The following is a 22,281-nucleotide window of genomic DNA, read 5'->3' on the forward strand; positions in this document are numbered from 1 at the left end:
CATAACCCTTCATGAACCATGGACCTTGTCCTTGGTGGGGAGGCATGCGTGCCTCAGCGATACAGATAGCCATACCGTAAGTACAACCACAACGGAGGGGTATCTGTTGAGAGGCCAGACAAACTTGTGGTTTCTGAAGAGGGGCAGCAGCCTTTTCAGTAGTTGCAAGTGCAACAGTCTGGATGATTGACTGATCTGGCCTTGTAACAATAACCAAAACGCCCTTGATGTACTGGTACTGCAAACGGCTGAAAGCAAGGGGAAACTACAGCTGTAATTTTTCCTGAGGGCATGCAGCTTTACTGTATGATTAAATGAGATGGCGTCCTCTTGGGTAAAATATTCTGGAGGTAAAATAGTCCCCCATCAAGAGGATGCCGTTATCAGGAGAAAGAAAACTGGCGTTCTACGAATCGGAGGGTGGAATGTCAGATCCCTTAATCGGGCAGGTAGGTTAGAAAATTTAAAAAGGGAAATGGATAGATTAAAGTTAGATATAGTGGGAATTAGTGAAGTTTGGTGGCAGGAGGAACAAGACTTCTGGTCAGGTGACTGCAGGGTTATAAACACAAAACCAAATAGGAGTAATGCAGGAGTAGCTTTAATAATGAACCGGAAAATAGGAATGTGGGTAAGCTACTACAAACAGCATAGTGAACGCATTATTGTGGCCAAGATAGATACGAAGCCCACACCTACTACGGTAGTACAAGTTTATATGCCAACTAGCTCTACACATGACGAAGAAATTGAAGAAATGTATGATCAAATAAAAGAAATTATTCAGATAGTGAAGGGAGATGAAAATTTAATAGTCATGGGTGACTGGAATTCAGTAGTAGGAAAAGGGAGAGAAGGAAACGTAGTAGGTGAATATGGAATGGGGCAAAGAAATGAAAGAGGAAGCCGCCTGGTAGAATTTTGCACAGAGCACAACTTAATCATAGGTAACACTTGGTTCAAGAATCATAAAAGAAGGCTGTATACATGGAAGAAGCCTGGAGATACTGACAGGTTTCAGATAGATTATATAATGGTAAGACAGAGATTTAGGAACCAGGTTTTAAATTGTAAGACATTTCCCGGAGCTGGTGTGGACTCTGACCACAATCTACTGGTTATGACCTGTAGATTAAAACTGAAGAAACTGCAAAAAGGTGGGAATTTAAGGAGATGGGATCTGGATAAATTGAAAGAACCAGAGGTTGTACAGAGTTTCAGGGAGAGCATAAGGGAATAATTGACAGAAATGGGGGAAAGAAATATAGTAGAAGAAGAAGGGGTAGATTTGAGGGATGAAGTAGTGAAGGCAGCAGAGGATCAAGTAGGTAGAAAGACGAGGGCTAGTAGAAATCCTTGGCTAACAGAAGAAATATTGAATTTAATTGATGAAAGGAGAAAATATAAAAATGCAGTAAATGAAGCAGGCAAAAAGGAATACAAACGTCTCAAAAATGACATCGACAGGAAGTGCAAAATGGCTAAGCAGGGATGGCTAGAGGACAAATGTAAGGATGTAGAGGCTTATCTCACTAGGGGTAAGATAGATACTGCCTACAGGAAATTAAAGAGACCTTTGGAGAAAAGAGAACCACTTGTATGAATATCAAGAGCTCAGATGGAAACCCAGTTCTAAGCAAAGAAGGGAAAGCAGAAAGGTGGAAGGAGTATATAGAGGGTCTATACAAGGGCGATATACTTGAGGACAATATTATGGAAATAGAAGAGGATGTAGATGAAGATGAAATGGGAGATACGATACTTCGTGAAGAGTTTGACAGAGCACTGAAAGACCTGAGTCGAAACAAGGCCCCCAGAGTAGACAACATTCCATTGGAACTACTGACGGCCTTAGGAGAGCCAGTCCTGACAAAACTGTACCATCTGGTGAGCAAGATGTATGAAACGGGCGAAATACCCTCAGACTTCAAGAAGAATATAATAATTTCAATTCCAAACAGAGCAGGTGTTGACAGATGTGAAAATTACCGAACAATCAGTTTAATAAGCCACAGCTGCGAAATACTAACTCGAATTCTTTACAGACGAATGGAAAAACTAGTAGAAGCCGACCTCGGGGAAGATCAGTTTGGATTCCGTAGAAATACTGGAACACGTGAGGCAGTACTGACCCTATGACTTATCTTAAAAGCTGGATTAAGGAAAGGCAAACCTACGTTTCTAGCATTTGTAGACTTAGAGAAAGCTTTTGACAATGTTGACTGGAATACTCTCTTTCAAATTCTAAAGGTGGCAGGGAGCGAAAGGCTATTTACAATTTGTACAGAAACCAGATGGCAGTTATAAGAGTCGAGGGACATGAAAGGGACGCAGTGGTTGGGAAGGGAGTAAGAGAGGGTTGCAGCCTCTCCCCGATGTTATTCAATGTGTATATTGAGCAAGCAGTAAAGGAAACAAAAGAAAAATTCGGAGTAGGTATTAAAATCCATGGAGAAGAAATAAAAATTTTGAGGTTCGCCGATGACGTTGTAATTCTGTCAGAGACAGCAAAGGACTTGGAAGAGCAGTTGAACGGAATGGACAGTGCCTTGAAAGGAGGATATAACATGAACATCAACAAAAGCAAAACGAGAATAATGGAATGTAGTCGAATTAAATCAGGTGATGCTGAGAGAAGTAGATTAGGAAGTGAGACACGTAAAGTCGTAAAGGAGTTTTGCTATTTGGGGAGCAAAATAGTTGATGATGGTCGAAATAGAGAGGATATAAAATGCAGACTGGCAATGGCAAGGAAAGCATTTCTGAACTATTTCATAGCATTTTTAACATTCGAAAACATAAGAATTTTTAAATTCACAATTAGCAAAACAGCCATTTTTCGATTCTTCAAGCAACCTTAGACTTACCTTTTGCCAAATTCTTTACTAAAGACTATTTCTCAAATACCGCCTTTTGGCAATTTGTTTTGCTCGTAAGATGCATGATTTTTAATTTCTATTTCTTCTTTCCAGTTTCTACAAACTCAAGACCTCATTCATGTTTTCTTGACCTCAAACAAATCGTTTTACATTCTTCATCTTTAATAACTTACATACGTACTCTTTGCTGATTGCTTAAATATTCGTCATTATAACAGAATCTATTACAGTTTTGACAGTATATTTTATTTTCGGCAGTTTTGTGTTCAGGTCTTCTGTATAATATACATATTTTTTTCTATTAGGCATTCATTTCTTCTTGTTATTATATGGTTTATTGAATTTATCACAGAAATGTGATGATCCTAAGAAAGCTGTCATGCTGTTAATTACACATAGATTTTCGTTTCTGCCTCGAGCCCACGATAGACAATCAAATTGAAATATTCAGTGCATTTAACATTTAATTGAATATCCATTAATAGCTCAACGTTTTTAATGTTCTCTACAGTCAATCCTTCATCGCTGTATTCACCTACACTCTTACATAAAATTTCGGTCTTTTTGTAATTTGTAGTTACACCTTTTCTAATTTTCTTAATTTTGGCAGGAGTTCTCTGTCTAAAATGGAATTTGTGTGATGTATTAATGTGACTGTTATTGCTATTCGACAACATAATCATCATTTTTAATACTAGGAAACTATATTTTAGTTTTTTAATCATCAGTTAAATTTACTAATTTATTTCCTTTACCTCTGTAAGAAAATGAAACAAGGTTTTTATCTAGTATGGATTATCCATTTGTTTCTTTATTGGCTCTTATTCAGTTAATATCGTCTCTAGCCAACAAAGTACCCATGGAAAGTCATAATAATGAAGAAAGTGACAATGAAAAGTTATAATAACAAAAAATAAAAAGTAAAAAAAAAGATTTACTTTATCCACTAGTATTATTCGGCGGATTTCTAAACGATTGTGAATAAATAAAGTGGGAAGGAAATTTCCTTGTAACCTTAATGTGGTCATCAAGCCTGGAGATGCTGTTCTTATATGGCCTGATGAAACATACACATCTGAAGGGAGGAAAAATTATTGTAGAATCGATGGAAATCAGCCTTCCTATTGCTGAATATGATCCAGAATATTCACTAGAGCTAGAACAACAAAGACTAAATAAATGAAAATTCATGCATCTTTCTTTGAACGGCAAACCATAGAGAGCTTAGAATAAAAAGGAAAAAGGAATTTGGAGCTCTATTTCACAACTTACTATAATTCTGTAGAATTTGATATACCATATTTAATCTTCGTTGTTATCCACACAATTCGAAAAAATAAATGTCTAAGTGCTTCTTCTTTAGTCGATCATGTTATATTAGAGAATATTTATTTAAAGCATGGAAGAAATGAAGTTGTTCCTCAAGAAATGTAGAATCTGTACCCACAAAATAAATTTTTAAATGCAATGGTTTTCGAGATTTCAAATGAGTATCATGATTAAATAACAATGTTAATTTAAATCAATTCGGTTTTATAGAAAATTATGCAGCCTATGTTGTAAATATATCTCAAAGAACGAATGTTTCGGCTATACAAAAAACAATGATGAAATTATGTGCCACTTTTAACGATAAAATTCCTAACAATCCTTTAGCCTATAAAATTTTCTATGGACAAATGCATCTAACTTACGATGCTCAGCACAGAATATTTACTGAAAACTTTTAATTATATTAACTTTTTGAATTTTAAAATCGAAGTATTTCTAAGCTCAACGGTGCAAACGCCATAGGTCCTGGCGCAGTTTCAAGGCTGCTTAAGTAGCCTGTACAAGCCTTCTCAGGTGACTGATGACTGTGGGAACAGCAATCTGTATTTAGCTGCACACAACGGGGCGAGCTCTGTTATCTCTATCTGGTGACAGCCGAAGCGGCCTTGGCTGTGCCAGCACAGCCTGCTGCTGCTAATTGTTGATAAGTTTATTCAGGGATGGCACTCACCGTATACAACAGTACAGAAATATGTCACACTTTTCACATAAAATATTCTTTTTAAATCTTAATTTGTGTATTGTAATTGACATTTACGTGTTGTTCAAAATTCATCTCTTAAAATAAACTACAATAATGTGAAGAATATCATCTATTCACATCTGAAATAAACTAATGAAAGTGTAACAATTTAAATCAACTTTGTTGTTCAAATACCGACTATACATACAAGTCACTGTACCGTTTTGTCTGTCAAACTGTGAATTACTATGTCGACTGAAGGGCTATGACCATATATCGGTTGCAGTCTTATGTGTGTCAAAGGTAGACGAGAACAAGACATTTGACAAACCATTTTCATCCTTGCTTCTATATGACTTATTACCATCATGCAGGCTGGTTTGAGACGTGTCTTAAGAGTGGGTCACATGTCCCAGCATGAAACAAAAGAGCCCTGTGTTAACTCAGATGCAGGTCTCTGTAATGTGCGGATGTACAGAAGGCCAAAGGCCAGAAGCTCGGTCTGTAGGTATCACCAAATGGAAGGTGTTTGATACGGACTGTTTTGCACTTTTGACAAAAAATGAACCCCACTAAAATTCGCATATAAAATTATTTGTGCTTACATTTTCATATATGAAATTAATTGATTTAACTGTTCGATGTGCCATTAATTAAAAATGCCTAATATCTACTGAAGGTCAAAATTCGACCAACAAAACTGGTCCTTCATACCTCTTTTTGAACATATAAATAACTATGATGTAGTCAGTTGCTACGCCCCATTCTGGAAGAATAAACAGATAAATTATTAATCCTAGTGCACATAAAATGCCTAATAAGATTTTTAATTAATTCCAGATCGCAGTTGCTGTTCGTTTTTCGATATTGCAACTGATTATAGATATTCGGTCAACTAGAAAGCAAAACTCCAAAAAGTTTACTGTGTGACCAAGGGCCTAAGCAAGCTTCACTTGCACTTAAAGTACCCAGAAAAAATCCTTGGGAAGTAGTACGAGTATATGGGCACCTTGTGTGCAGTCTCACTCACATTTTTGTTAGTCCAGCTGATAATAGATATGGGCTAGCTGATGCTAACTGTGAGATGAAGTGGACTAGCAAAAAAGCGACTGCAACTGCGCTCGTGGTGCACATATTCTTTTGCTCCTGAATATTTTATCTGTAAGATTGTGAAAAGTGAAAGTTGGTTTGTCATTTGGAACAAAATTAGATTCAGCGATATAAACACTAGGGGGAATCATTTGAGAAGTTAAAGTTTTGGTTGAAACCTGTTGCAGCCAATGCTATCAAAGTCTTTATTACTGTGTGGAATTTTACGTTAGATTAAGTGATGTTATAAGAAATAATATTACGAAAATAACACACTCAGAGTTATCAAGCCACAGTTATTCCTGAGTCGTAAAAGCTACTAGATTTTGAACAATGTATTGCTGGCGAAAACTTAGAAGCTACACCCAAGGAAGAGGGAATATTGTCCCTATTTCCTACAGAACATTGTTCCATTATTACATGTGATCATATCAGTGAATTTTGTAAGAAGACATCTTCTGATTCTAAATCTATTGTCGATTTGAGGTTGCATCGTACAAAGTGCAGAGAAATAATGAAAACTGTTCTGAAACCACATTTTACAGATAAAAGGCATACAGATGTTGGTGAAAAATAACTTAAATATAATTCTCGATAAATGTACAGACATTAGAGTTCATAAGCACTTACAGGTTGTGGTGCACTGTCTCAGCGAAAAATAAAATTACCTTATATCAGCATTTCTTGTATTAACTGGTTTTGAAAATGGGGATAATTGTGCTAATTTGGAATAAATCACTTAAAATAGCAATCATTATTGGCACAAGCACTGATAATGCATGTGTGACGATTTCAGAAAATGAATACAAGTCACCACATTCGATACTTATTTTGTGTGTGTGTTGTTCCCTCCTGTTAAGTGTGTAGCATGCATCCTAGGAAACTATTTCAAGAAATATTTAGTTCCTGGTAAGAGGGACTTATGATTGATTCAGTTATTCCCCAAATATACAAGAGGAGGACACAAAATCTATGAAACAATTAACTGTGGAGAGGCCCCTTAAAAAATGCTACAACTGGGTGTAGCTAGGCAGCATTCAATCGAACCTGCTATGAATAGGATTTTGCAACAATGGGTTGAAAGTAATTTGCATTTCTTGCTCTCAATATCAAAACATAGCTGCTGTACTGCTGACCTACTATATTCAATGTATGTTGACGAGAAAAACAGAGTGTGTTTAATATCTCGCAAACTTCTCTTTGGAGATGTGCAAGCAGTTGTTAGGTAGATACAGCTAACCATCTAACAACTCTCTTAACCTTCTGAGGTATATTTGCAACAAAATATTGAGGTCTGGGTAAAGAATAGCTTTTTCAAAGTGTGATTTTCGAGTACACATAGATCTTTCACAATATCTATCATACAACGTTGAAAAGACAGTAAAGGAACTCGACCTTGACACCTAAGAAGAACATGTTCTTACTATTAAAAATGCAGAAAATTACAGTAACGTCTTAATGATAATGTCTCAATTGAGAGTTTAAGAGACACTGAAAGTACAGAAAAACTTGAAACTTGTAAAAGCGTTTGGTTTTAAATCTGATGAAACTGCCAGAATCGTCGACGAATGGAGAAATATGTCTGACCAAACTTGAGACGACAATGAAAATAAAGTCGCATTTTTGCCAAAGTACTACATTTACGAGATGCTGAAGTTTTAAATCCATTTAAGAATCTGTACAATTTGTCTGTGGTAGTATTATTTTTACCTTGTGGTAATGTAGAAGGTGGAAGGTGTATGTAAAGTGTCTATGGAAGGGCGATGTAGTTACGGACAATATTATGGAAATGAAAGAGGACGTAGATGAAGGTGAAATGGGTGGTATGACACTGTGTGAAGAGTTTGACAGATCACTGAAAGACCTAAGTCGAAACAAGGCCCTGAGGGTAGACAACATCACATTAGAACTACTGATAGCCTTTGGAGGGTCAGTCCCGACAAAACTCTACCATCTGGTGAGCAAGATGTATGAGGCAAGAAAAATAACCTCCGACTTCAAGAAGGTTATAATAATTCCAATCCCAAAGAAAGCACGTGTTGACAGATGTGAAAATTACCAAACTATCATGCTAATAAGTTATGGCTTCAAAACACTAACACGAATTCTTTACAGACGAATGGAAAAACTGGTAGAAGCTGACCTCGGGGAAGATCAGTTTGGATTCCGTAGAAATGTTGGAACACGTGAGGCAACACTGACCTTACGACTTATCTTAGAAGAAAGATTACGGAAAGACAAACCTACGTTTCTAGCATTCGTAGACTTAGAGAAAGCTTTTGATAGTGTTGAGTGGAATACTTTATTTCAATTTCTGAAGGTGGCAGTGGTCAAATACAGGGAGCTAAAGGCTATTTGCAATTTGTACAGAAACCAGATGGCAGTTATAAGAGTCGAAGGCATGAGAGGGAAGCAGTGGTTGAGAAGCTAGTCAGACAGAATTGTAGTTTATCTCTGATGTTATTCAACCTGTGTATTGAGCAAGCAGTAAAGGAAACAAACGAAAAATTTGAAGTAGGAATTAAAATCCACGGGGAGAAACAAAAACTTTGTCTTTTGCCGACGACATTGCAATTCTGTCAGAGACAGCAAACGACCCGGAGGAGCAGTTGAACGGAATGGACAATGTCTTGAAAGGACGATATAAAATGAACATCAACAAAAGAAAAACGGGGGCAATGGAATGTAGTCGAATTAAATCAGGTGGTACTGAGGGAATTAGGTTAGGAAATGAGACACTTAAAGTAGTAAAGAAGTTTTGCTATTTGGGGAGCAAATAACTGACGATGGTCGGAGTAGAGAGGATATAAAATGTAGACTGGCAATGGCAAGGAAAGCGTTTCTGAAGAAGAGAAATTTGTTAACATCGAGTATAGATTTAAGTGTCAGGAAGTCGTTTCTGAAAGCATTTGTATGGATTGTGTAGATGTATGGAAGTGAAACGTGGACGATAAATGGTTTAGACAGAAAGAGAATAGAAGCTTTCCAAATGTGGTGCTACAGAAGAATGCTGAAGATTAGATGGGTAGATCACATCACTAATTAGGAGCTACTGAGTAGAATTGGGGAGAAGAGGAATTTGTGGCACAACTTGGCTAGAAGAAGGGATCGGTTGGTAGAACATGTTCTGAGGCATCAAGGGATCATAAATTTAGTATTGGAGGGAAGTGCAGAGAGTAAAAACTGTGTAGGGAGAGCATGAATACACTAAACAGATTCAAAAGGATGTAGGTTGCAGTAGTTACTCAGAGATGAAGAAGCTTGCACAGGATAGAGCAGCATGGAGATCTGCATCAAACCAGTCTCTGGACTAAAGACCGCAACATTAAACAAAGCAAAAGGGGTAAGGATGTTCAGTGCCATGAACACAGTGAAAACCAAGTTGCGGAATCTAATGGCGATTGACACTTTGGGTGAAGTGTTGGCTGTAGGATAATGGGTTAAAAAAGCGAACAGAAGTTGCTGTGATTGAGAACTCCCAGGATAATTGGTGAAAATAATTGGTTATACTGGTGAATGTATCTTCAAAAACAACCAGCCTTCTATTGGGGCTACAGACCAACTGAGATGGCACAGTGGTTAGATCACTGGACTCACATTCAGGAGGATGACTGTTCAAACACTCGTCCGCCCATCCTGATTTAGGTTTTCCGTGATTTCCCTAAATCGCTTCAGGCAAATCTTGGGGTGGTTTCTGCGAAAGGACACAGCCGACTTCCTTCATCATCCTTCCCTAATCCGATGGGACTGTAGACCTCGCTGGTGCGACAGAAGGTAAAGATGATGAAATAGGTATGTTTTCTGACTACGAGTAGCTGAGTGATCGTTGATAAGCATTATTATTATAAAATATTCTAACATCTTTGTTAACTCTTCCTCATTTAAAGTTTTCGTTTTTCAGGTTACATTTAGGTTCACTTTGAGCGCTAAGTGTTAGCAGCTAGTAGGAAACAGTGTTCCTAAGAATGCGCCACTCTTGTTACGCAATGGTCTTAGTGTGAGACATTTTTAACTTAGTTGTACAAGGTTTACAAGGCTGGCATTCAAAGTACGGAATCACTTCAAACTCTGTTTGTTTTTGAATAATAAGACATATTGATTACGTCACCATCTTGTACCATAATTAGTTTATTTATATCAATCAATCAATCAAGCTCTTTATTCATCCATTAAGAATATACATTTATGGATGTAGTCAATTACAATATAGATTCTTATCTTTAATTTGTTTCAAATAAATACAGATATTTTATATCAGTATATATATATATATATATATATATATATATATATATATATATATATATATATATATAATATTACTTTTCCATATTCAGATATTCTTCAATTTTATGAAAACTATGTGTTAGTAAAAATCGTTTAACATCTACCTTGAATTTATGAAACGCTTTAATTTCTTTATTGTACAAGGCGATGCACTAAAATGTATTTTGTGCTGCTAGTTTACACTTTTTTGGTACAGTGCTCCTTTGTGAGTGTCGCTGTGAAAATCATCCCTTTTTTGAAGTTTGAAAGCTTGTTTTTCCGTACCTGTATTTCCCTAGAAGATCACACCATATTTAAGCAAACTGTTCATGTAAGCATAATAGGCACACAGCAATGATTCAGTGTTGCAGCATTCCCGAAACATTCTTAGCACATAGTAGGGATTTAATTAATTTTTTACTCAAAACTTCTACACGCTTTTCCCATCTCAAGTGTTCACCCACCCACATACCGAGGAATTTTGTGTGTGGAGCTTGTGCAATAACACAATTCCCTAACTCAGCTTTTACTCTTCTTCTAGGTTTACTTTTAATATTTCTGAAATTCAACAATACCTCATTTATGATCAAAGCATTATCACTAAACCATTTTACTCTACTGTAGATCAACCTCAGTGTATCCTTTTATAAAAATACTAGTGTCATCAGTGAACATCACCGTTTATGCAACTGTCAGATGGTTTGGCAAATCGTTTATATACACCAAGAACAAGAGAGGGCCTAACACGGAACCCTGGGGCACTCCATAGCTACTTTTTTAAAAAAAATCTGAAAGATATTCTTTGCTTTCATGACTTCATGACATTGTACCTTCTGTTGTTTATCAGAGAGATAAGACTTGAAACATTTGAAGGCAAGTCCACGGACCCCATAACATTCTACCTTCTACCACTCTACCTTCATAAGCAACAAGTCATGGTTGATTAAATAAAATGCTTTAGATAAATCTAACAATATTCCACAGTTTACTTCGTTCTTGTCCAAGGTATTAAGAACCATTTTCATGAATTGGAAATCTGCCGTTACTGTGGATCTGTTCTTTCTAAACCAATTTTGAGCATTCGTCAGTATTTTATTTTTATTCAGGAAGTCAGCTAGCCTTTCATACATTACTCCTTCAATTAATTTAGAGAAACCTGACGATAATGACACTGGCCTATAATTATTTATGTGAACTGTACTATCCTTTTTGTGAAGTGGATTTATTATGGAGAGTTTTAGTTTTGATAGGAACACACCTGTCCTAAAAGAAATATTAATAATGTCAGTTGGGTGTGTATCTATACTGGTAGAACTGTGTTTGATTACCTTGCCTGGTATTCTTTAAATACCTCAAGACATTTTATTTTTTAGTTTATTAATAGCATTTGTAACTTCAAATTCTGTTACTAGGTACAGAAACATGGTCTTTTCGTAATTTGGCACTTTTATGTTTTTGTTGTTTGAATTGCACAGACTTTTAATTAGGTTCGGTGCTATGTTCACGTAATGTTCATTGAATATATTGGTCTGTTGCGCATCTTCTATCACTTTACATTCACTTCTAACTTTGAAATTATGGGTGTTGGTATTACATTTTACTATGCTATTGTTTATAACCTTCCAAATCGATTTTGATTTATTGTTTCCATTATTAGTGTATGAATCATTGCTCAGCTCTTTTGCTGTCTGTAAAACATTCCTATAGACCCTTCTTTTTTGCCTATAGTAAGGTTTTATTGTTGTATTTATTTTAGCATGTTTGCTTAGGTTTCTAAAGGCGGTTGCTGATTTTTTAATCCCTTGTCTTACCTGTGTGTTTGTCTTCTCACTGACTTTAATTATTTTTAACAGGAATGCTACATCATAGCAATATTTATAATCAGTGAGAAAACTGTCATACTTTTTGTCTGCATCATCAGTTTGTTCTATGCCCCATTGCACCCTTTTTAGCATACTATTAAATATCCTTATGTTGTTTGCATTAATAAGTCTTCTTTGTACATACTTTTCAATGATTGTGTATTTCTTATTGTTCTCACTCCTACTCATTATTTTTAAAGCAGTATGGTCAGAAAAGCCTGTATCTGTTACTTCAACACTGTACTCACAGTATTGTTTGTTGGTAAATATCTGATCAAGTGTTGTTTCAGACCCATCCCCATATCTGGTAATTTCATGCACTGTAGGTTGCATGTTGTACGTGTTAAACAGATTTAATAATTGTAACTTGTTCTTATTATTTTTGTTAAAATTAATGATGAGGCATGAAGAACTATTGTGCATTTTGACCTACCTCTCAATTCATTTAAAAGACCATCTATATAATATAAGAATTGGGTAAAATCACTTGATGGGGAGCTATAGATACAAGCAATGATAGTTTGACAGTCTGTAAGTTCGCAAATACAACATTCAAAATCTTTTTCTGTGCACTTTACCTTCCTAAGTTTTACCTCCTTAGATTTAACATTACTTCTAACATAGATGCACACACCTCCACATTTATAAGTATCCCTGCAAAAGCTACGTACTAAACCAAAGTCTGGAATATTTGCTGCACAGATCTGAGTGTCCCGAAGCCAGTGCTCACTGATACACAGCACAGATACCTCCTTAAGGCTATAGTTTAAAATTACTTTCAGCTCAAAAATTTTGTTGCCTAGTCCTTGTACATTCTGATACAGTAAAGTCAAGTCAGCTAGATTTGGTGCACAGCTCACTTTAGTGTCCCTTTCAGGTTTTGACCTAGTCTGACACATTTCAGGCTTGGTCAGCCATATACGTTTCCCTGAACTGGTTCTGAGACATATGTTCCAAATTACTGATACAAGATAATTTGTTATTTACCATCCTAAGTATTTTTTGGACCAGCAGTGTCTTTCCTATTCCACTTAGGCCTTGACCATGTCTTGTATGACAAGTTCTCGAGCAGTTACAATTGCCAGGGCGTTCATGGCTACAACTGATACATTCCTTAATATCTAAAAGCATAACATTTTTAAACTGTTTGCAAATTGTTTCTAAATATGTGTTAGCTTTGGTTATTTCTCTGTTTACACATGATGCTTGAATTAAATCGTAAGGATGAGGTATTTTAAATAATATAACATTTGTGTTTGTTAACCTGCCCAGTGTAGTCTTCTGAGCTGTTGTTGCTGCACCTGTTTCATTGTGCTATACATAATGAGAATCACCTATACGAACTGCAAAGTCACTCCTTGACAAATTTCTGCAGTCTCCAGTGTTGGTGAGGATCTGGTTGAATCTTGCTCCAGGTTTCACTATGCCTTCAATATTAATGTTTTTTTGGGTTGTCAGGGTCTTCGTTTTGTAGCCATCCCTCTTGAAAAACCATCAGAGTAGATTCCTTTTCTCTTCGTTTTTCTTGACTCTGTGCTCAATCTTGTTCTTTATCTGTTGCATTTGATGCATTGTTTGTTTTATTCAATTTCAAAACAGGCACCATCAAATCTGCGTTGCTGCAAAATTTTTTGCTGTTTCTTTTTCGATGATTTAAACAAATCTGCGCTTTTTGTGTACAGTCCATGTTTTTCTGCTTCGTGTGTTTGGCTTCAGATGTGATTTTGGGGACTTCATTACCTTCACCTCCATTATAATCGGGTATGTTACATATTTCAGGCTGAATGGTTTTCAACCTACAATCGTCACAGTTCCAGTTTTCTATGATTATCTCCTGTCCCTTTAGTGAGGAATCTACTTTTCCACATCGAAAATGAAAAATGTTTCCACATTCCGTGCACTCAACACTTCTCACAGTCTTCATGCATTTTCGATAATGTTTATTGGTCCTGTCGCCTGTATTTTTACTAGTCAAATTTTCTGTTACCACATCACTGTACAATGGAGACACGCACTGTTGTTTAAGTTCATCATTTTTTAGTTTTAACCCACGAATTTCATCTAGCAGAAACGCTATAATATCGTCTTTATTGTCTTTGCAGCAATTCAAACAGTACTAAGTCTTTCGTTTTGAACTTACGTTTCAGTGCACATTTATACTGGTAAACTGTTTCACATTTTCGACACATTATTCCTTTGTCGGCGCGTTTTTCACAATCGCAGTGGGAAGACGTCCCATTTTCTTGCAAATGTTCGATGTTGGTCGTTGATGCTGCCCACATAAGTTCATCTTCGTATTTTTCAGTGTTCGCGCTTCTTCTTTTGTCAACTTTTTTAATAATATAGCACGTCAGACAAGTATTATCACAATAAGTACTGACTTTTTCGCACATTATCCACTGTCCATCGTAATTTTTAATTTTAATTATGAAGCTATTGCACTCGTCATTTTATATCCATGTTAGTGGTGTTGTTTGCAGACACAGCCCATATTATTTGCAAATGTAATACTCTCCAATCCTACATCCAAAACATTCCACTCAGAGTGAAGTATTACCAGCAGATCTCATTATGGGAGAAAAGGCATGGAAATAACCGGAAAAATGAAAGGAGATAGGTGTTGTTCTTATTCATAGTCACAAGCTATGTGAAAGCGTGGTTGGACTCCACTGTTAAATAAAAAGATCAGAATAAAACGATCGAATGCTTTTCAAATATAAAGGTTTCCATCGATGGAAAGTCATATTATAGTTAGGAGATGGAAATCTTGAAAAGTATGCGACTTATTGAGATCTATCACACGGTGTTCCTACAAAATGTTGGAGATCTTTGGGTGGTTAAAAGTGCTTTGATGTTGCATCAAGTGGAGGGAAGCAATGAGTGGAGAATCAAATACCGTAAACAAAATGTAAGTGTGTATATATCGTGACATACATGATGTCATTCATGTCTGAATATGGGTTTAGAGACATAACTTGTTGATGTAGGATTAGTTCTGTATTCAGGTGTATGTACGGTATGTTCTATGCTGTTAGAGCTGCTTTGGTTTTTTTGCACACGCGTGTTTGTATGTTATGGTCTGATCGTTAAATGACAGTAGATGGTGTAGGAATCTCTGTTTCCTCGTCGTATAGTTTTGATAAAAAAAAATAGGAAGTTTTGGTGTTCCTTTGTGTGTATTTGAAAGCGTATTTTTCTTTGTCTTGTTATTAGAAATCATGTTTACATATCGTATGTCAGGGAAGTAAACAAGTAACATGCGAAATGATTTGTTTGGATGCATATCACAAGCGACAAAGTAACATTAATTGGCAGATAATATGCCCTATTATTTATTTTTTTATAGTTCCAGGCGTTGTTTAGTTAAATTCGAGTGGACATTAGCTGTATCCTCGAATTTATATATTTATAAGGGAAGAAGACAGGCACAGAGAAATTGTTTGTGGAGTCCACAACCCGGCAAGCAACAACGAATAGTTCAGTTATTAACCAACTACGTAATTAAGAGAAATGTAAGAAACTAAACAGTTTCCTGGAGAAATAGTGATTTACAGTAATGCGTGTTTGTGTTAGCGTAAGAAAGTGCGCGAGTAATTGTAATAGCAGTAAATGATGTGATACGCACTATGCCCCTTTTTATTTGATGCCACCTCACCGGTTTGTTTGATAGTTTCGATGATTTTCTGCTTTAAACAAACTCTCGTTTTGTGTTGTGACGGAGAGAGTAATCACAGTTTCAGATTTTTTTCAACACACTGTAATCTTAGGCAGCTTTTAGGAATAGAACCTAAGAACTTCACACTAGTAGTAACTCACGTTAAGCACCAGACCCTGGAGATTTGATTGTGTGAAATACTTAAATGATACTTTGTGGCGAATGTAGAAGGAAATAATTAGAAACTATGATATTGTCTAAAGCAGATTTTCAACATTTTAAAGTCGAGTTACGAATGTACCAACGCGAGTACAAAGTTTCGCAAATAAAGTGCGTAAAGAAGATCTTTGTTGGTGTATAGCTTTTTTACCGTCTCATGGGTCTGTAATTCTCATGTGTTACAGTTGTATGCAGTTGTCAATGTTATGATGATAAGCCGTGTTTGATGCCATGAACCAGAATTCAACTGATCAGTTGATGACATGAATGCACATTATTTCTAGTCTTCATTTGCGTGTTGTTACTGAAATATATTGGCAGAATCACCTTTTCACTTTGGAGATAGTAAACTGTAGATTGTTTGTTGGAAAGTAGGAATAAACAAACTTTTATGCTGTTTTTTTCTTCTTCTTCTTTCTTTCGTATTTTACTTACTGTTCATAAGTTTCAGTGATGGTAAATAAATTTTTACTTTCTTTAAATTAATGTTTTGTCTTTTAGTTTCTGTATTCCCTAAGGTACCTGACTCCTGATGCCAAATAAATTTGTTATGCTCTTTGAATCTATAATTTTAGGATATTGTTAGACTTCCTAAAACCAAATCAAAATCTGTAACCACAGTAATGGGCTATCAGTAGTATTGTACCTACCTCCAAGGTGTAAATAATGTGGCATTAGTCTCAAGAGGAAAACTTGTGATGTTTTTGTGGTTTATGTTCACTGTTTTACTTGCTTCAGTATGTTTGCTACTCCTTCGTGGGCCATGTGCACAGTAATTTATTATATTGTGGAAAATGCAAAGCTTGATAAAGCCAGTGTTTCAGATACTTTGTTATGGTGCTTCAGTGGCAACACTCAGGCAATTTACACAGCTGTTCTTCAATGGAGTTTAACATTAAAAAATAATAACTCTAGATCGGATTTCATTACTATATGGCCATACTCAGCCAATTGAGGTAGCTGGTATGAACTTTGTAAAGTACTGCAAAGTGTGTGTTGACAAAGAAAACTACATATTGGCTGGTGTAGAATAACTTTGTGTGATTCAGTTGCTGAAGGAGACATGATGTAATTTTTAAGAGCTGCTTCATTTTAAAATTGGGCACAGCATTATTTGTGACAGAGCCCTCAAATTTTGGTATGGCCTACACTGTAGGAGTGTGTATGGTACAGACAATTCTTACTGCCTTTCAGAACTAATTGCATCAAAAGTGGGATGTAAGAATAATGGATTTTTTAATCAGTGAAATAAACAGTTGACAACCATTTTCTTCAGAAGTTAGCTGGAAGTCATTACTTTTAATTAACTATGCTGTTCACAAAATGTGAGATGGTATGGAAATGAATTGGAAATTTGTTTCACATCTGTAGACACTGGTTTTCAGGCGTGATCTATTGTTAAAATGACAGGCTTCAGAAAAAAGTAAACACACAACTTAGGGTGAGCCAGTATCAAAGTTAAGAGAGAATTTTTCCTGTAAGATCTCTGGAGGGTACAAATATGGTTTTATCTGTACTGCATATTTTTGCACAGTATATGCTTTGTGTATAATTGTGCTGGCAAAACAAACCATCAGAAATTATTAGGGGGAAAATATACAAGGTTAGTTAATTTGACAATTTTAGAGAGCACATGGAGATAAAGAGGCTGTGAAAGAGGAAGTAAAGTACGTATGAGATCTGCTGTTTGCACTGTAATGTCGTTCCACTGTTTTACTCACAGCATGTTTCGTGTGCTCCTTTGCCACTGGCAAAGTTGACTCTGCTTCATAATGAATTGTATACTCTTTGATTAAACAGAGTTTAGAGGTGGTTCACATATAGAAAACATCATTTTGCATGTGCCAAGTGAACTAGATTATTATTGTTATTATTTCATCATTGACAAAGTAATTATTTTTTGTTTATCAGTGTTAAGATTGATAATTTGTTTGTAAAAGGAACAGTAGATGAAATCTCGTGTCTTGATAGTGACTGTCACCTATGAGGAGATGATTCCTCATACAAACTAAAGGAGCTATACAACATGTTTTCTAGTTGTTGAATATAAAATAGTAAAATCATATAAAATATCTTTCCTGAATATAAATTGACATCAAACTTCTCGACAACAAATGAGAGTGAAAAGTTCCAAAAAAAAAAAAAAAAAAAAAAAAAAAAAATGTTTTGGAGTCTTCAGAGTGTCAGAAGTTTCGTATTGCAGCCTTTGCATGTAAGAATCGGACACATTACAATGCACTATGAAGAAAGGATAATTAATGAAATTAGCTGCAGGTTGTACACCATGTACAGAATAAAGAACACTTTTCACTAGTGTCACAGTACTTTTTTTTCTATAAAATGGTTTGTGACTAAGTTATATCCTTTACTATAGTCAGACACAGTTGACAGCAGCACCAAATTTTACATGGAAATTTATGCTTTAGAGACAGTCTTGGAAAATGGTATCCTACGCGTAAGTATGCATTTCCCAGAGCTCACCGTACTGCCTCAGAAGGTCAATATGGGGAAAATGCACCTGTCATTTATTGCTTAACATCCCTTCAAATTCAGGATAAAGGTGAAAGGAGGAAATGCACCGTTGCTTTAAACCCTCCTTAACATCTCTTCAGATTAAGGAAGAAAGTGAAATAAAGTCAGAGAGTAAGTCCTTTGACAGTTGTCCTGTATCATACTTCTTCCATGCTAATGACTCATGGATTTTTTCTAATCATTGAGTATTTTGTTATGGATTTATTGAATAAAAAGTACTCAATTAATTTATCACATCAAATTAGGATAAAATTTCAAGCTTCCAGCAGTTGTCTCCATTATCTTTGTTAGGAAACGCAGCTGTCACAGAGATGGCAGGAATTTATCTATGAAAGCTTTAGGGGTGTCCCATGTGATCAGAGATTGTACTGGCACCAATGATGTTATGGCGTCTACTGCATCACAGTTCAAATGCTTTCTTTATTATCTCTATCAAGTCCTCACGTTAATGCATTCTTCATGCATACCATATAAATTGTTAACTCTCGTTCTGATTTCTACCGCCTCCTTGATGACAGAGTACCAGTTATTTTAAGCATTTGCCAGAATTTGCATCTGCTGAAACGATTTTGTACTCGTTTGTAAGTAATTTGTAGTATCCCATAAAACTGTCGTGATAGCTACACTATGTGATCAAAAGTATCTGGACACCTCGCTGAAAATGACTTAAGAGTTCGTGGCGCCCTCCATCAGTAATGCTGAGATTCAATATGGTGTTGGCCCACCCTTAGCCTTGATGACAGCTTCCACTATCACAGGCATACATTTAGGCAGGTGCTGGAATGTTTCGTGGGGGATGGCAGCCCAATCATCACGGAGTGCTGCACTGAGGAGAGGTATCAATGTTGGTCGGTGAGGCCTGGCGTGAAGTTGGCATTCCAAAACATCCCAAAGGTGTTCTGTAGGATTCAAGTCAGGAATTTGTGCAGGCCAGTCCATTACAGGAACGTTATTGCTGTGTAACCACTCTGCCACAGGCCGTGGATTATGAACAGGTGCTTGATCGTGTTGACAGATGCAATTGCCATCTCCGAATTGCCCTTCAAGAAGTAGCTTAAAACATCAATATAGGCCTGTGCTGTGATAGTGCCACACAAAACAACAAAGGGTGTAAGGCCCCTCCATAAAAACATGACCACACCGTAACACCACTGCCTCCGAATTTTACCGTTGGCACTATACACATTCACCAGGCTTTCGCCATACCCACACCATGCCATTGGATCACCACATTGTGTACCGTGATTCGTCACTCCACGCAATGGTTTTCCAATGTTCAATCGTCCAATGTTTACACTCCTTACACCACGAGGGTGTCGTTTGGCATTTGGCAGTGTGATTATGGCTTATGAACAGCTGCTCAACCATGAAATCCAAGTTTTTTCATGTCCTGCCTATCTGTCACAGTACTTGCAGTGGATCCTGATGCTGTTTGGAATTCCTGTGTGATGACCTGGATAGGTGTCTCCCTATTACACATTATGCTTCAAATGTCGGCAGTCTGTCAGTCCACAGACGAGGTTGGCCGTATGCCTTTGTGCTATACTTGTTCCTTCATGTTTCCATTGGAATCAGTGGACCTAGAGATATTTAGGAGTGTGGGAATCTCACCTTCAGACGTATGATACAAGTGACACCGAATCACCAGACCATGTTCGAAGTCCGTGAGTTCCGTGGAGCATCCCATTGTGCTCTCTCACGATGTCTAATGACTACGGGTTTGGAGTACCTGGCAGTAGGTGGCAGCACAATGCACCTAATTTGAAAACGTATGTTTTTGGGGGTGTCTAGATACTTTTGATCACATATTGTATGTGGGATAGTGTGTTATAACTGTTTCTCAATATAACACTGAACTTGAATCGCAGGTAAATGTCATAAATATGAAAAGAATTGATGCTGGCTAAACACTCTAAACTTTTTTCTTTTTTTAAATACAAGGACACACGAAACTGTGCCTGAATAGACAGTTTCTGGTCTGCTCTTCATATTATTGGAATTTGTTCTCGCAGGAGAGACAGTTTAAACCAGCAGATACACTTCCTACGATTGTAACATTGATAGGCAAAATGATGATGGTAAGTTTATTTGCACTGCGAATGGTATTTGTCACACTGCTGAGGTATCTTTTCAAAACACCTCAGGTCAGCTTAAGAAGTTGCCTGCCATCAGGACAGAGTGCAAGATATTTTTATAGGTTCAGATGAAAATCCAAGTGCAGAAAACCTTATTAGGTTCCATTTAGCGAGGGTAAAAAATAATGTGTGCGTGTCACTGAAATTCCTTGACTATATCAATAGAAATTCAGGAAACATGGTAAATGTTCTGTAGTTGAGATTTCCTAGCAGATTAAAACTGTGCAGGTCCGGGACTTGAACCTTGGACCTTTGCCTTTCGCAGGTAAGTGCTGTACCGACTCAGCTATCTAAGCATGACTGTCGGTGCATCCTCAAAGTTTTACTTTGGCCAGTACCTCATCTCCTACCTTGCAAACTTCACAGAAATTCTCCTACATGCCTTGCAGGTTTAGTATTCGTTGAAGAAAGGCTATTACAGAGACATGCTGGAGCCACAGTCTGGGGGACTGTTTCACGTATAAATTTTCAGTCCACAGTGGAATGTGCACCGATTTGTAACTTCCTGTGGCTAAATTGTTTCCACAATATCCTTCCTTCCAGGAGTACTATTCCTCCAAGATGTGAAGGAAAACTTATGTGAAGTTTGGAAGGTAGGATATGAGGTAGTGGCCAAAGGATATCACGGGTCATGAGTCATTCCTGGATATCAGTTGGTAGAGCACTTATCCAGAAAGGTAAAGGTCTCAGATGCAAGTCCCGGTCTGGCACATAGTTTCACTCTGACAGGAAGTTTCAAATCAGTGGACACTCAACTGAATTTTCACTCAGCAATCTATTTCATAGCTGCTGTACTGAGCCGTAGTTGGTCCGCGACAGTACTGGGAGATATTGGTCAGGCATTGATGGAATAGTGCAAAACATTTGAGAATTTTTCCATTTAATCACGCAAAATTGTTGCTAATTAATAGGTTTCAAATTTATAGATCATGATAGTCATCTGGCTACTGCATGAGGATATTGAATTACACTGTATCATTGACTGTAATGAGCAAGTTGCTATACATAGCATTACAAACAACCTAGCTAAATAACTGTGTAGAGTATCATACGGAGTGCAATAAAATCTTGGCGGATTTCTTGCTGCACTATCTGCATTTTGTCCATGACATTTCATTTTGTAACTCATGTGTTCTTCATCCGTCTTCTGGCCAAAAAATGGAAGATGACATGTCTTCCAAAATGCGGTGGACACATTGTGGATTGATGCTACAAGACAGTGGAGAAGATTTACTGCATTCATACTTTGCAAGAATCTTCTCCTTCCACCCCCCCCCCCCCCCCCAGCCCCCCCCCCCCCCCCCCCCCCCCCCGCCCGATGGCGCAATGGTATGTTAAGAGGCGATAGTACAGGTCCTCAGTTTCAAGTTGGATAGTCCTAGGGGGGGGGGGGGGGGGGGGGATGGACAGGATGAGTATAGTGCCAGAAACTTGATTGATATGTTAGTTACATACGATACCAAAATGAATAGGTGGTCATTCTTTGTGTGTGTATTTTAGTCAGGAAGCTAAGTGAAATATTGCAGTGTAAAGTAAATTACAAAAAAGACAGTAACATGAATTGTCTAGATAAGAGTAGATTCTAGCTGTGCGAACAACAGTGGTAAACTATTCAAAAGGGGGGAAAAGG

General features: G+C 37.0%; 1 protein-coding gene across 2 annotated transcripts in view; it reads left to right on the top strand.

The window, feature by feature from the left end:
- Nucleotides 1-14,810: 14,810 nt before the first annotated feature.
- LOC126299417 (RNA-binding protein with serine-rich domain 1-like) overlaps nt 14,811-22,281 on the top strand; it is a 103,676-nt gene continuing 96,205 nt past the window's right edge. Inside the window, exon 1 of one of the 2 annotated variants that reach the window (XM_049991314.1) lies at nt 14,811-15,018. In XM_049991314.1, the coding sequence (XP_049847271.1) occupies nt 14,987-15,018 (32 nt within the window). In that variant the 5' untranslated portion in view covers nt 14,811-14,986. The remainder of the gene's footprint in view (nt 15,019-22,281) is intronic. The other variant, XM_049991315.1, reaches the window with a different exon arrangement.

Source organism: Schistocerca gregaria, chromosome X (genome assembly GCF_023897955.1).
Source record: "Schistocerca gregaria isolate iqSchGreg1 chromosome X, iqSchGreg1.2, whole genome shotgun sequence".
Lineage (NCBI taxonomy): Eukaryota > Metazoa > Arthropoda > Insecta > Orthoptera > Acrididae > Schistocerca > Schistocerca gregaria.